The 16,710-nt window shown below is 38.7% G+C and overlaps 1 protein-coding gene across 3 annotated transcripts in view; it reads right to left on the minus strand.

Annotated features, from left to right (window-relative positions):
• Positions 1 to 16,710, minus strand: part of ccdc191 (coiled-coil domain containing 191) — a 53,138-nt gene that overhangs the window by 31,833 nt on the left and 4,595 nt on the right. The window contains exons 2-7 of one of the 3 annotated variants that reach the window (XM_060832976.1): positions 10,603 to 10,869; positions 8,599 to 8,637; positions 8,345 to 8,486; positions 2,009 to 2,158; positions 547 to 725; positions 18 to 241 (exon numbers count right to left, since the gene is read on the minus strand). In XM_060832976.1, coding sequence (XP_060688959.1) covers positions 18 to 241; positions 547 to 725; positions 2,009 to 2,158; positions 8,345 to 8,486; positions 8,599 to 8,637; positions 10,603 to 10,668 — 800 coding nt within the window. In that variant the 5' untranslated portion in view covers positions 10,669 to 10,869. Of the gene's footprint in view, positions 1 to 17; positions 242 to 546; positions 726 to 2,008; positions 2,159 to 8,344; positions 8,487 to 8,598; positions 8,638 to 9,571; positions 9,625 to 9,876; positions 9,954 to 10,602; positions 10,870 to 16,710 lie in introns of those variants that run through there. The other 2 variants (XM_060832978.1, XM_060832977.1) reach the window with 2 other exon arrangements.

Below are 16,710 nucleotides of genomic sequence, written 5' to 3' on the forward strand. Positions count from 1 at the left end.
ACTCATCAACAACTTACAGTCGTTTTGCCTCTCCTATTATACATCTCCTTTCCATCATTTCTTTCCGTAACAGCACCATTTCTTTTCTAATATGTTCTTCCTCTTTCTTGGCTTGTAAAGCTTTTCTCCTGTCTTCCTCCTGAAGCAGCTGCTGAGCTTTCAACTGCGCAAATTTCTTCATGGCTTTTTCCTGCTTCTGTTGTTCCAACTTAGCCTGTCTTTTCAGGCGATTCTCCTTCACCTTTTAATTATGGAGTGGTACAATTAGTTCCTGTGAATCCACACTTTAAGGATGATAACAAAAGACACATGTTATGTCCCACAGGTATTTTTTCTCTTCTAAAATCAAAGTTAATGCAAATAATACTTAAAAGCAACCATTTTATTAAAAGCACACTCAAACAAATTCCAAACATATGCAGCAAATAAGGTGATTAATTTTAGAGCTATACCTACATTTTGGCTGTGGTCTTTAATTTTCCATGTCAAAATGTGAGTAAAATGCTGATTATAGCTACAGTACTGTTCCTAACCACTGGTACACACCTGTTGGTGCCTTGCCTCCATCTTCAACCGTGGGTCTTTGCATTTTGTCTGATGCCTTTCCTCATCTTCTCCAAGGTCCTTAAGGATACCAGACTCCACTACTTTTGTCTCGAGGAGCTGCTGTAAGAAGGTCTGTGCTGTAGTATCCTCTTTTTCCTGTTCCAAATAACTGTACAATTCTACAAAGATATGTTTATCATATAAAATGAGCAATTCTTGGATGCGAGCGGCGACAAATCTCAGACTAATATGTTCAAAATACTGCCCCTAATTATGGTTAATGGCCAAGTGACGAGAAAGTAGTCCCTTGTGGCTTTCAAAATTAACATCGTCAAACTCTTGTCTTCACTGTATTATGTTGTGTCTATTCACAAGTCATCATTTTCCCCTGCATTCTTCTAAATAGCTAAATAGCTATATTTCAACTACTTGCAGCTAATTTTTATTATTGCTTATTCTCCTTGATCTCATTATTTTTTGTTAAATACATAAGGTGCATGTTCATTTTTAAAACATTAGTCACGTGCAACAAAATTATGCTAACGGCATTGCAAAATACGAGACACCTTTTTCATTTGTGGGCTGCATATCTATCCTAGATGGCCAGATCTTTGCTTTTGACATTAAACTTCATCTCTACTGACTCATTATTATCTGAAAGAGGCCTCTCGAGCTATTTTCACTCAATGCAACAACATCCAAAATGTTGCAACTAGAAGGAAGTAACATAGATGTTTTAACATTATTTTAAAAGTTACATATATAATTGACAGATAAAAATAAAATAAATATAAATTTTACATTAAGTTTTTTTTTAAACAAAAGACCAAAGGTAGCAAAAAGATATAAATGTCTTCAGATTTTGTTTGAAACTGCTGTGTGAGGTAAAACATTTTTAAAAATTTTTTATTTTGATATTAGGGTAAATCTTATAGCAATATATTTGTTCCCAACCAATTATATGGGAGTTTGCTTTGGCTCCATCATTTGCAAATTGAAAGCTTATAAACCTGCCCAGCATGGGAAAGATTGCAATTACAGTATCTGGACTGATCAGCAATTTGAAGGTTTTTTTCAGGTATGTATGTCTTTAATTTTATTCTTGTATTTGTATTTGTTTTTTTAATCAGGTTTCAGAATTGTATCCGAACATGAGACAGTACTTTCAGAAGAGGGTTTTTACTTGTAAAACAGTTTAGATTGTGTTTCTCTTTTGTCCCCATATCATTACCTTTCTTTTAACACTGCTGATTCTCTAGTACGGAGTTATATTATAATTGTCTTATGAGCAGACCAATGAGAAATGAATTTGAATTGAAGTGAATTAACAAAGAGGTCCGCAAGGATAAGCAATTTCTTGAAAGACATATTCTATACATTTGAAGGACTTGACATTTCTATTAAAATCTTGAGTGTAAAGGTAAAGTTCAAAAATATACAAAAGCAAATCTGCTGTCCTCACCATCAAAATTCTCAGGCATTCTGGAAATCATCTCTGGTGTGTGACAGAGCTTTTCTGAGTTATTGACATAGCTGTCTAGTTCTTCAGTTTCTTCATATTCTAATTCTGGCCTTATCTTGGAATTCAGCCATTCACGAAGTAAATCTTGAGCTAAAAAGAAAGAACTGAAAAACTGTGAAAGGCTGTTTAATCTGACCATTCACAATATAATACACAATATCACCATAACCAAATAACCAGTAACTTAAATTTGCTGCAATTCAAACTCTAACTTCATTAAGTGCTCATAAATCTTACTTTAGTGAACAAAGTTTCAAACTGTAAATTTAACCTACAGATTTGTCTAATATTTTAATTGATACAGTTAAATGTAAGTTGAAGATGATTTATTCATTTATCAGACTCAAAATATTTTCAAGTTGGTCATTAGGCTAATATGATGAAAGCTGACATAAATAACAGGTTTCAATTACCTTCATTTATACCTCAATAATAAATTAAAAATTGATTGGTCAACTATCTAATTTTCTGATTGAGTGCTTCATGCATACAAACAATAAGCAGCATTTCTCTACATTTAAAAAGATTTAATTTTCAAGTCACTTTTTAGCTGTGAAGTCACTTTGCAAAGTCTTGAGGATAAGAAAGACGTTATACAAATGTAAGTTTTTTTTTGTGTCCTAAAAACAAAGTAGACTCAAACATTATATTAATTTGAATCAGCCCAAGTAAGTTGTGAGACTGTCACAGCTCACTGGGGCAACCGTTCTCTTTCTGTGCTGTAGAATCTGTAATCTATAAAGTTGGGAAACTCGGAGGTTTTCCCAAATTCTGTTGAACGACACTTCAAGTATTGACATTAGCATAGTTGTAAATTAAGTCATGAATCACAATTATTGACTATCAACAGCATCTTGTAAAATTTGTGCTTACTAATTTTAACTTTGATTTCATAATGAAGACAATGATCAGGAAATTGCTTTCAGACTTATCTATTTCTCATCCAAAAAAAGTGCTATCACATACGTCATCATTCAAACAGATTTCTTTATTTAACTGATATTTATACACAACCCACCAGAAAACATTAGGGCTTGTCCAATCCAATACTTGTACCATTTTAACAGCTCGAAAAGTCCTAATTATTGCTGAACAAACTTTCTGGAATAGAATAAAAGCAAAATACTATGGAGGTGTTCCATAAAGTTGTCATCCAGTCTACATTTATTCCTCTAATGCAGAAAAGATTGCATTGTCAGCATCTAAAATCGTATATTAAATTGAAAGTGAGAAAGTAAATTGCAACTTCACCTGAAAGGAATGTTTGGGATCTTTGGCAGTGAGGAGACAGGAAAGAAAAGGCACGTTTTACATATTCCCAATCCTCAAGCATGCCCCACACCTTCTGGTTGCTTGCCATTTTAATTCACCACCTTGCTCTAATGCTTACATTTCTGTCCATGGAATACTGCAATGCTATTGTAAAGTTCAATGCAAGCTTGCAGAATCATCTTCCAATCAGGTACTTTCCAGCTTTCCAGATTCTACATAGATTTTGGGCAAAGTTCAGATCATGAACTACACAATGTGATTAGCGAAGACACTATAAAGAGCTTTTTATTTTGCCCCCAGAAGTGTCTAAATCATCGACCACAGAGTTGTTGGTTCGTCGACTGAAAATGGAATCCAGAAAATTGTCATCAGAACTATCATGACCTGACAGAGACAGGTCTGTAACTCAGTGAGAGCAATTATATCCATGAAACTCAAAGCTGATAACCGTTATCAAATAGGACTCCTGATCTATCCTATGTGAATGAAGAACAGCATATTATGGAACTGTGTAGGTACACAGTACAACATTTTTTCACAAAGTGATCCAGATGCTTGTGGCTATGTTTTACTCATTGGTTAAAAGTCAAATTTATTTTTTACTTGAAGTTTCAATTGCCGTTAATTCATGTATTGGTTCCAAGAGTAATTTAATAGATCTGTTACAATTTCAGATTTTCAGTTCCCCCACGGGAATTGTAACATTTGACACAAGTCTCATGTGATTCACATGCCATGGTGATGGTCTTTGAAAAGGGTGATGTCTATTTGAAGTCATCATAGGATAGGGTTACAGGGTTGTTCTAAATATCACTGAACCTCTCAGACAGAGCACATCTATAAGAATTTGAGAAAGATAGAGAAGAAGGAGAGAACGAGGGTGCAATATGGGATAGTGAGTTTCTACTGTTCACACATATGATACAAGTAGAAATGCATACTCAGATTGAGGAGATGAAGTTTTCGAGAGTTTAAATGAAACTGAAAGACTGGTGTAGCCTTGATTGGAAAGAAGAATTTCCAAATTGTTCCATAATTAGAAAGTCAGTTTTGGATTCAGAGGTATTTGACTGGGAAAGGAAATAAAATAATCACTTTGGACTGATTCGGGAAAAATGAAGAGTTCACTTCAGGGAGAGAGAAATGTGTAATCAAGGCAAAGGGAATTTGAGCCAATGTAAAAGTTTTTTATTTCAGTTTAGAGCATACATTGAAATACTGTTTAGTCAATGTTACTTTTGTTTCAGTAAAACATTCTAAAAGTGTGTATTCTTGTCTTGTGAACATCTCAGTTAGTCTTTCATTGGAAAGTTGCATTTCTTTTCAAACGTTATTGGTCTTTATGGAGATTGTAGCAAACTGTAACAAACTACCAGCACCATTTATTATAAAATCTAACCCATTATCTTTATTCAATGAGCTACAGTGATCTTAGTAGTATAAAAATCAAAATCCAGATTTGTGGTGCTGGCAAAATATGGCTAGACATGGTTAGGTGAAATTAGTAGCAGTATGGAAAATATGTAATTAATTAAACATTTTGGGCAAACTGTAATAGATTTTTTAAAAATTGTTGAAAAACACTTTTCAGTGTTTACAGGAATCAATTGTCACATCTTGATAATAAGAAATATTGATTATGTGACCTGGTAATCCTTGACCTGGAAGCTAAATCAATAGGACAACTGTAAACATGGAAGCCACCAGGCAGATAGACCAAGAGAAACAGAAGAGCTGTGGTCAACAAGTCAAGTCACAGTGCAGATTCCTGATTACGCTGGGATATTTTCTGCTCATTCTTTTATCTCCAATGACTGAATGCCAGAATCACATTTACCATGCAAAGGTAAAAATAGCTCTGGTAGGTTAATGCTATAACAACTAATGGGAGTCGAGAGTTGATGTTGGGCAGAATATTCTGGTAAGAATTATGCCATTGTGTAGAAGACTGCATGAGCAGAATCAATTTATGTAGAAGCTGCTGCCAGTGGAAATTCAGCTAAGTTTTTGGAGGAAGGGGGACTGAAATTCTGAAGAAGGATACTCCAAGCTTGATGGAACTGTGTGGCTGAAATTGGACTCATACAAATAAAGAGGACTGTCTGTCACATCCATAAGATTCAACCTTGCTGTTTTGCTATTCCATATGCAACTTACAGCTCATACTATCAATGGTTTGTTTGTAAATTTATGTTTTATTTATACTGACTCTGATCTGTATTAAAGTAGGTCACTAAAAGTGAAGCTTGTTTGGTAACGGCTTCATTGCAGGTCATTCAGAAAATGTTTGATTTAGTTTCGATGAAGATCTCAACATTGCAAACTTTAAGCAGGAAGAACGATCAGCAGATTGGCCTCCTCTAAAGTGGCCTCTTCTAAAGTGTAAGCTTCAGAATTTTGACACATTTTAAGAGATCCACAAAGGAATGAGTCAATGAATGTACCTTGAAGTTTAAGTTATAAATAATGTAGTATAGTCACACCTGTTTTCCCCCTTCAGGAACTACTTCTATTCTAAGGGTAACATTGAAACTCACAAAGGAATTTCTATTTCATCAAAATTAGCACAATAGAGTAACATTTAGTCCATAATTATTAAATTTGCATTTCACAATACTAATAATTCATATTAAAGTTCCAAGCTTTTAAAATACCTGTAAAAATGTCATCATTTTAATATTTCCTGGTGATTTCATGCAGTGAAGCCACTCTCCCTCCCTACACAGTTATCAACTCCTCTCCCCAACTCTATAGAACACCCTTTAAACTCACTCAGCAACCCCTCTCCTTAAATCCCACTTGTCCCCACTCACTTAGCAGACTATCTTACCAAACTCACTCTCCCCAGTGACTGTGAAGCTCCCCTCCCAAACTCCCCTTTGCCCCACTTTATGAAGCACAAGGAATACTGTCCACATGCTTTGAGGGCAACTTGAACAAACACAAGGAGGTCAAAACTACCAGGGAAATGTAACCTGCTTGATTGATAACGCGTTCAACATTCACTTCCTCTCCTGCCGACACACAGCAACATCTATGTGTATCACCTACAAAATGCACTGTAACAAGCCAGAGTTTTTATCATGGAAGAAGAGGCACTTCAGCCCACTGTGCCCATGCAGGTTATCAAAAATCGATTTGTTCTAATCCCATTTTCCAGCACTGTCCCATAGCCTTGTACACTTCATTTGCTCATCTTAAATGTCTTGAGGATTCTGACCTCTACCACCCTCTTAGACAGCGTGTTCCAGATATCCATAATCCTTTGGGTGATTCTTTTTCCCTCAAATCTCTACTAAACAACTATACCCCTTGGTCACTGATCCCTTTACTAAGGGGAAAGATTCCTCCTTATCTACACCCCTCAGAAATTTGGACACCTCAGTTAGAACCCCCTCAGCATTCCCTGATCTAAGGAAACAATCCCAACCTAACTAATCTTCTTCTTAGCTGAACTGCTTCAGCTCAGGTAACATCATGGTGAATCGCTCTCTAGTACAATCACATGCTTGCAATAGCATGACAACCAGAACTGCACACAGTACTCCAGCTGTGGCCTAACTTGTGTAATACAGATCCATTACATCTTCCTTGCTCTTGTATTCAATACCGTGATTAATAATGACAAGTATCCCACATATTTTCTTAATCATTTTATATGCCACATCGTTTTCAAGGATCTATGGACATGCACACAAAGGTCCACTCTTCCTGGGTTCTACCTTTCTATCAAGTCCTAGTATATTCCCTAGCCTTGCATTACCTCACGTTTCATGATTGAATTCTACTTGTAAAAAGTGAGGTCTGCAGATGCTGGAGATTAGAGCTGAAAATGTGTTGCTGGTTAAAGCACAGCAGGTCAGGCAGCATCCAAGGAACAGTAAATTTGACATTTCGGGCCAGAGCCCTTCATCAGGAATTCTGATGAAGGGTTCTGGCCCGAAACGTCGAATTTCCTGTTCCTTGGATGCTGCCTGACCTGCTGTGCTTTAACCAGCAACACATTTTCAGCTAAATTCTACTTGCCCCTGTTCAGCCCATTGATGTTTTGGGTTAAGGAATTATCAAGGCTCTTGGGAGAATGTTTCAAACACCAGACCTGGACCACAGAGAAGGACAAAGACAGCAAATACATGGGAAAAACCCTTCCATTCTCCCCAATCCACCCAGGTCTGATGAGCTCTGCAGAGAATTGGTTGTTACTCTCTATCTCATCCATTTGGAGATTTTGGTTCTGCTTTTCAATCCCTTCCCCACCACCCCTGTCCTGTTTAAGCAGCAGATATGGTCTCCCAATGGGATAAGTGAAGCAACCAGTCCAAATCTGTTCCTATGTTGTTACGAGTAAAACATTCCCAGGCCGAGATTCCCTCCCCCAGCTTTGGCTAAATTAGAGGTGGCAGCAACCAAGGAGAAGGAGAGGTCAGGAAGAAAATTAAAAGTACAGAATTCCATATTCCAAATGTAGGAATTCCACTTAGCAATAGAAATGTCTCATCCCCAAGACTAAAAGCACAGAATGCTAAAAATTAAGCCTTCATTACAATTAGTGCACTACTGGCAATGTAGATAAAGCAAAATTACAAATAAAAAGATCTAGTCTTGCAACAATTTAATAAAGTGCAATTCATCTTAAAGATGTTTATTCTTTTCAGCGACAGACCATTTTACGCTCTAATAGCATTATAAGCTTGAACATTGTTAATCCAATGAAGGGCCTATTCATAGATTTTTTTGCAGCTTTGGCGACTCTTGCACTGGTCCAAACCCTCTACTTCACATTTTCAGGGCATAAAATGTGGGGAAAAGGGAGCTTCAAATTGCATGTGTGGAGTGGATTATGTAATTTTATGATTTGATCTCAATTTTAGAAAGGCTACAAAACTCAGTGGATCCTTGAAAATGGTGGCTGTCAGAAGTAATTTACAAAATATTTCACCTTCCATGATTTACATGTGTCATCTGAGAATGATCATAAAGTCAGAGAATCAACGGTGATCTTACCTTCAATGTAGGCATCATCATGGTCATGAAGCTGATCAATTGTCTCGATGGCCATAGCATATCCATTAGCTTTTGGATTTATTTTTGGCTTTTTGGAGGGAAATACTTCTGCAACAGCACATTCAGATGCTCGTTCCACTCTCTATTAAGAGGAATACATCATTCAACCAATAATATGTGCATATCATTCTTTCTTATTTGAAGTCATTCATTAAAGCATATCTGACATCTTGAATTCAGCTGATCATACTCACTTCAATCCAGTTTTGTATATCATGAGGATCCATGTTTGTCTACAGATAAACATAACAGCATTATTAATATCAGTACAAAAACTTAATAAGTAATAAACTATACAAACCTAGTGCATCTTAACACTTTTGAAATCAGCTTTAGTTTATTCATGCCAAATTTTGTAAAACATAAAATACAATTGAATAAAAGCACTAACACAAGCATGCAAATTAGAAGCAGATGTATAGCATTCAACCCCCTCAAGCCAGCTCAGTATATTCATGAAATATCTGTTTGTGCTTTGAATTGCATATTCATATCTATTCCCAACATCCTTTGATTTTTGTTCGGCAACAGAATCAATCAATCTACTTGTGTCAGTGATCCCTCCTAGAACTACATTGCTATTGAAGATGGCCAACAAAGTCAAATGTTAACACATCAGAATATAGATGAGTCAGATGCAAAATGGAACTGAATCACAAAACCAAACTTTGATCAATCTTCTTTGTTGACACCACTGTCTGGAAACTAGAAGACCCACAGCAGGTTTCATTTAATTCCCCTCCTTTAGTCGTGAACTTCCTGGCAGGCTTGAATCCGTGTAACTGAATAAAGATATTTCAACTGTGCCACTGTCCCCATACTCTTTAAGCAATTATTATGTTAAGAAGACTATACATTTGTGTGTATCCTCCAAGTAATAGAAATTATTCAAAGTTATATTTGAAGATTTTAGTTGTCCTTTCAAGTGTCCGTTCAAAAGATGATCTGGCATCTGTGAATTAATTTCTCAAAAAAAATTGGTCTTATTAACCAAAATAGTTCCAAGGTAAAGTGTGGTTTACCATCCTGTAGCTTTTATTTCTAATTGAGCAAAGCTTGATTTGCATTGTCAAAAGAGGCAAGTGTCTGAGATAGTATTATGATTCAGGTATATTAGTGATTTTCTTGGTTTACAGATTTCAAAATAAGTCAGGAAATCTACATTACCATAGATTTTCTCAGATAGAAGTTGTCCGGAATAAGATGGCTTGTGTAACTTTTCTGATAATACCTGCTCTACCTTTTGTAATCCTTTATGTACACTGTACAGTCAGACTAACAACATCATCTTTGGTAAACAATAGCATCATGCAGCTGAAAGTCAGGGATGTCAAAAATATTTTTAAAAAGAAAATTAACAAGTCACTTTCATTTTGTTCCTTCTTGCAAAATCTTCCTCAATACTGTACCATTTTACGATTAAGCTTTCATGCACATAGCTTTGTTACACAGCATTAGCTGTCTCTATCTACCTTAGCATTTGTGTTGTGCGTGAGAACTGATTTTCGTATGGTAGAAGCACTACATAAATGAACGCCTCGTGGAGTGTTATCCTGGTTGTTTATAAATAAATTTGTAATTCCATTTCCGCAAAACAGTTCATCATTTTGACATTTTCTTAACCAATGAGCTTCGGCTCCACAGCCACCTTCCTTTTCATATCGAGGCAATGATGAGGTGATTTCTACATGTCAGAACTAAGTCTACTTATGAGATGGGAAAGGCAATGGTGAGAAAGGGAAACAAAAGGCTTACAAAAACAGGAAGTACATTTTTGACAGGCACAGTGTGAAAATAAAAAGGGACTTGCACACATATGATATATCCAAAAGCTCAAAATATCCGAAAACATTTTCCAGCAAATTAAATACCTTCGATTTAAACACTGCTGAAATACAATTGATTATAGATAGGTTCTGCAAACATCACTGAAATAAACGGGGGCTGTTTGTGGTTGAGGAACAAACATTGGTCAGGACACTGGGGAGAATGATACTGCATTTTTGGAGAATTGTGCCATGGGATATTTTACATCCACTTGGGAGAGTGAACCTAGCAGGAAAGAGCAGATGAGCAGGACCAGCAAAAGAGCAACATTAATTGCCTTGGGGCATCATTGGCTGAGAAAGGGCACTAATGAGACAGTGCATCAATGACTGAGTTTACACTGAGTGTGCCGCTAAAAAGGGAAGGTTTACCTTCGGTCCACGTTTATTGTTAGTGAACCTCTTCCATCGGAAAAGCTCTGAACTTCCTCGCTCCATGACCAGCTCCTACACAAAGATGTCCGGCTACGGACCGCGCTGAACATGCTGGGCATTGTAGTTCTCAACGCGCAGACCCCGACCGCCAACCAACGGCGGGAACGAGACAATGACTACAACACCCAGAGAACACTGCGCTCATCCAGTGCAAGCGCCGCAGGAGCTGTTATGGTACCATGGCAACCACCAACGGCTGTTTGACTGGAACCAGTACAAAGTTAAAACTATTACATTGAATTAGAAAAGTTACCCATGAGGATAAGAGATAATTGAAGTGTACTGGGGAAGAATCTGATTTCTACTGAATTAACAGATGTGTGACATATACATTCAGGTGTCAAGACTTGTCTCAAGTCCCACTCTACTGCGACTGAAGCACATAAATCAACCTCGCACGCCTGTGTTAATTAGCTCCATGATAACAAATACAGCCTTGGTTTCTTGTAAACAAAAGTTCACATTTGAGATTTTATCTAGGTAGATTCCTAGGAGAATTGTGAGGACTGCAGAAGCTGGAGATCAGAGTTGAAAAATGTGTTGCTGGAAAAGCACAGCAGGTCAGGCAGCATCAAAGGAGCAGGAGAATCGATATTTCGGGCATAAGGCCCTCTTTAGGAATGAGGAGGGTGTGCCAAGCAGGCTAAGATAAAAGGGACTTGGGGGAGGGGCGTTGGGAATGCAATAGGTGGCAAGAGGTTAAGGTGAGGGTGATAGGCCAGAGAGGGGTTGGGGGCAGAGAGGTCAGGAAAAAGATTGCAGGTCAAGAAGGCAGTGCTGAGTTCAAGGATTGGGACTGAGACAAGGTGGGGGGAGGGGAAATGAGGAAAGTGGAGAAATCTGCATTCATCCCTTGTGGTTGTAGGGTTCCTAAGCGGAAGATGAGGCGCTCTTCCTCCAGGCGTCGTGTTGCCATGGCCTGGCGATGGAGGAGGCCAAGGACCTGCATGTCCTTGGCGGAGTTAAAGTGTTCAGCCACGAGGCGGTTGGGTTGGTTGGTGCGGGTGTCCCAGAGGTGTTCTCTGAAATGTTCCGCAAGGAGGTGGCCTGTCTCCCCAATGTATTGGAGGCCACATTGGGTGCAGTAAATGGTGTGCGTGGAGGTGCAGGTGAATTTGTGATGGATATGGAAGGATTCTTTAGTGTTTTGGAGGGAAGTGAGGGGGGAGGTGTGGGCACAAGTTTTGCATTTCTTGCGGTTGCAAGGGAAGGTGCCGGGAGTGGAGGTTGGGTTGGTGGGGGGTGTGGACCTGACGAGGGAGATGCGGAGGGAGTGGTCTTTCCGGAACACTGATAGGGGAGGGGAGGAAAATATATCCTTGGTGGTGGGGTCTGTTTGGAGGTGGCGGAAATGACGAAGAATGATGCAATGTATCTGGAGGTTGGTGGGGTGATAGGTGAGGACCAGTGGGGTTGTGTCCTGGTGGCAATTAGAGGGGCGGAGTTCAAGGGCGGAGGAACGGGAAGTGGAGGAGATGCAGTGGATAGCATCGTCAACCATGTCTGAGGGAAAATTGCGGTCTTTGAAGAAAGAGGCCATCTGGGTTGTTCGGTATTGGAATTGGTCCTCCTGAGAGGAGATGCGGCAGAGGCGAAGCAATTGGTAATATGCAATGGTGTTTTTACAGGGGGCAGGGTGGGAGGAGGTGTAATCTAGGTAGCTGTGGGAGTCGGTCGGTTTATAATAAACGTCCGTGCTGAGTCGGTCTTCCAAGATAGAAATGGAGAGGTCTAGAAAGGGAGGGAGGAGTCTGAGGCGGTCCAGGTGGATTCCTTCAAGTCTCCACTCAACTCAAGTACAAATGCTGCATTTTGGCTGGTGGTCAGGTGTGCCAGACAATTACTGCCTCATCCACCTAGTTTTGCTCATCAGTAGAGTGATGGAAGGTGTCTTCAACTGTGCTGTCAGGCAGTACTTGCTTGGCAATAATCTGCACAATGAAGCTCCGTTTGGGTACTGCCAGGGTGAGTCAGCTCCTGCCCTCATCAAAAACATGGACAAAGATTGAGAGAAGGTGAAAGTGATGGGTTTTCATACCAAGATAGTATTTGACCAATGTGAGAAATGGGCAAGTGTGTTGTTTTTGCAGATATAGAAAAGCAAGAGTGTGTATGTGCAGAAAAGGGATACAGGGAAAAATATCAGCTAGGCAAGCATTAGGGAAATGTACCTTTATATTTAATGAATAATTGTGGATAATTAAATACTAACTTTAGTGCAGAATTATTAAAGCAAATAATTCTTTTAAATAATAGTCTCAGCTGAAACTCATAAACCAAGCATGAAAAGATACATTGTTAAAATGTATGTTCAAGAATAGAATGTACCTATGAACAATGGAAGATGTTACAAGCAAAGTAAAAGAACATCAAGATACAAGTTTAGCCTATGTCAGCACTTAGAGGGAAAGGTTGCCTACTTGGAGAAAAGGGGGCAATAAGGGCGGAGCGCAGTTGGGTAGTGGTAGAATACAATAAGAAAGATTGGCTAATGTAAGAGTCGGGAGAGGTGACCTCACACAGCTCAAAAGTATAACTGTGTACTGGTTTGAATGTTCATTGCTCAATTGCTTCTGCATTTGATGCCCTTTCTTGCAAGATCGTAGAATAAATAGTCTTGTTTCTAGTTTTGGTGGTCTTGTCTAATTTTATTAAACTTGTTTCTAACACCAAATATAACATCTGACTAAGTATAGCATCAAGGAAACCTAGCAAAATTGAAGTCAACAGGAATTACTGGGGAACTTTTCCACTAGTTAGAGATTCTAAGCTCAAAAGGAGCATGTTTGTAGTTACTGGAGGCCATTCCTCTCAGTACCACGACAATGCAACAGGAATTTCTCATTGTATTGCCCTAGGCTCAACCATCTTCAGCTGTTTCATCACTTATGATTTGGAGATGCTGGTGTTGGACTGGAGTATACAAAGTTAAAAATCCCACAGCACCAAGTTATAATCCAACAGGTTTAATTGGAAGCACTAGCTTTCAGAGCACTGCTCCTTCATCCACCTGATGAAGGAGCAGCACTCCAAAAGCTAGTGCTTCCAATTAAACCTGTTGGACTATAACCTGGTGTTGTGAGTTTTAACTTCACCAATTATAACATCTGATTATTAGGTCAAATGTATGGATGTTTGCTGATTCATAATTTTCAAATCTATTTTTCTTTTTAACTGAAGATACTGTGTCTATGTGCAGCAAGACCTGATTCATACTAAGGCACAGATAGATAAATGGCAAGTAACATTCATGTTACACAACTACCAAGTAACAAAATTTCTAATGAGAGAATCTAACCATCTACCTTGACATTCAATGGCATTCCTGAAACTTCTGGGTATTAGTATTGACCAGAAACGGAACTGAAAACACCATATAAAAATACTGTGCCTTCAAGAGCAGGTCCAGAGCACTCCCAAAAGGCTGGGAATGATGGGGCATGTGAACTCACCTCCTCTTTCTGTAAAGCTGTTCACCATCTACAAGTCAGAAGTGTGATGAATATTATCTAAGAAAATGCAACTTCAACAACAGACAAGAAATTTGTATTGCAGACGTTTCATCCCCGGTCTAGGTGACATCCTCAGTGCTTGGGAGCCTCCTGTGAAGCGCTTCTGTGATATTTCTTCTGGCATTTATAGTGGCATTAAACTACTATAAATGCCAGTGGAAATATCACAGAAGCGCTTCACAGGAAGCTCCGAAGCACTGAGGATGTCACCTAGACAGGGGACGAAACGTCTGCAACACAAATTCCCAGCTCGGCGAACAGAACCATAACAACGAGCACCCAAGCTACAAATGTTCTCACACACTTGAACAGACAAGAAACTTGATATAAAACAACTAGCAAGACTCGTGACCATCCATCACCTTTAACTTTCATTCCTTCCATCAGTAATACATTGTGGCTATAGTGTGTAGTATTTTCAAGATGTATTCCAACATCTCAACAACGCTTTTTCAAAAGCACCTTTCAAACACTGACCTCCACCACTTCAAAGGACAAGGGCAGCAGATGCAGTCTAATACCACCTCCAAGCTGCACAGAATCCTGACTTGTAAGTAAATTTTTCACAGTATCTTTCACTGTTACTGGGCCAAAATCCTGGTTCTCGTTTCCTTCTCAGAGACAATTAGATACAGGAAATAAATAGCAATGCACACATCTGTGATTTTTTTTTAAACTTGCACGATAATTGACATGTTTTACTTCCCCACCTCAAACTCCATAAACTGAAGGATTAACTTTAACTACAAGTATTTAAATTAAAATTATTAAATCAAAGAAATTAGGATTTACTGTCAATATCCAACTTATTGACTAGTAGTAAATCTTTCTAGAAGTGGATAGGTTCAACTTTTCACTCCAGTCAACCTTAAAATGCAAGCATTATTCCGTGGAGGCTGGAAATAAGAAACAAAACCAGAAAGCTTTGGAAACATTCAACAGGTATGCTGCAGCCAGGTCAGGCAACTAAATTGTTCTTCAGTCTGAAGACATCATATTTGATTCATATTGTTAATTTTGTGCTCTCTCCTCAGCTGCCCTGAGACTCGCTGAGTCCTTCCATTATTTTCTCTTTCACAATTGATGCATACTATTACACATACTAATAAAGGCAAAAACACACCCCATTTCTAGTGAAATGGTCCACTCACGATAACATACTGGTACAGCATGTAGGTCTGCAAGTGAGCTATGAGTTGCAATTTTATAGGTTAAATAAGAGTCCAAAAATGTGATGCTGGAAAAGCACAAAAGGTCAGGCAGCATCCATGGAGCAGAAGAGTCAAAGTTTTGGGCATAAGTCCTTCATCACAGATGGGGGTAGGGGTGGCTGAGAGATAAATAGGAGGGATGTGGGCTGGGAGGAAGGTAGCTAGAAAGGCAGTAAGTAGGTGAAGGTGGGGGGTGATAGTGATAGGTCGGAGCGGAGGGTGGAGCAGATAGGTGGGAAGGAAGATGGACAGGTGGGACAGTTCAAGAGGGTGGTGCCAAGTTGGAGGGTTGAACCTGGGATAAGGTGGTGGAAGGGGGAGATGAGGAAACTGGTGATATTGACTTTGATGCAGTATGGTTGGAAGGAACCTTACTATGAGGCCTCTTCCAAGGTTAAATAACTTATCATTGATGGTACTATTTGTATCTTAATTAAAAAGAAAAAAATTCTTCTAGACACCACAACCATTGTTTTGTAATACAATCTGAAGCACAAAAGCACTTGGGAGTCCTAGTTCATGATTCTCTTGAGGTTAACATGCATTTTCATTTGGCTATACTGCTGAGGCTATATAACACTCTGGGTTAGACTGCATTTGGAATATTGTGAGCAGTTTTGGGCCCTATATCTAAGGAAGGATGTGTTGGCATCATGGGAGATCCAGATGAGGTTTTCAAGAATGATCTCGGGGGGTGAAGGGCTTGTCATATGAGGAGTGATTGAGGAATTTGAGTACTGACAGGCCTGGAAAGAGAGACTAGGACCCAAGTGAATAGTCTCAGAGTGAAGGAACAACCTTTTAAAACTGAGATGAGGAGGAATTTCTTCAGCAAGAGGGTGGTTAAATTGTGGAACTTGTGGCCGCAGAATTTAAGAGGTAGATAGGTTTTGATTAGTAAGGGGATCAAGAGTTATGGGGAAAAGGCAGGAGATTGGGATTCAAGAAACCTAACAGCCATGATCAAATGCAGAAGCAGACTCGAAGGGCTGAACTGCTCAATTCTGTTCCTATATCTTATGGTGTCCTCAGATGGTGCAATTACTTTACTATGAGATAATTCAAATACACACATTTATCAGAATACAACAGAATTCTGCCGAGTTAGTCCAATAACAAAGTTAGCTACTAAATCTAAGGTTCAATTAAGTATTCACTGCAAGTTAGCTATCACATTGTCCTTTAAAAAGAGTTAATACTGCATTTACATACTGCATCTTAATCCACTAAAAATAAACTAATTTAAGGAACTAGGAACACATTGTATTAATATATACTTGACTGGTCAGAAAATCATGATAAATAAACAAATTATTAAATGT

This window comes from Hemiscyllium ocellatum, chromosome 12 (assembly GCF_020745735.1).
Source record: "Hemiscyllium ocellatum isolate sHemOce1 chromosome 12, sHemOce1.pat.X.cur, whole genome shotgun sequence".
NCBI classification, from domain to species: Eukaryota; Metazoa; Chordata; class Chondrichthyes; order Orectolobiformes; family Hemiscylliidae; genus Hemiscyllium; species Hemiscyllium ocellatum.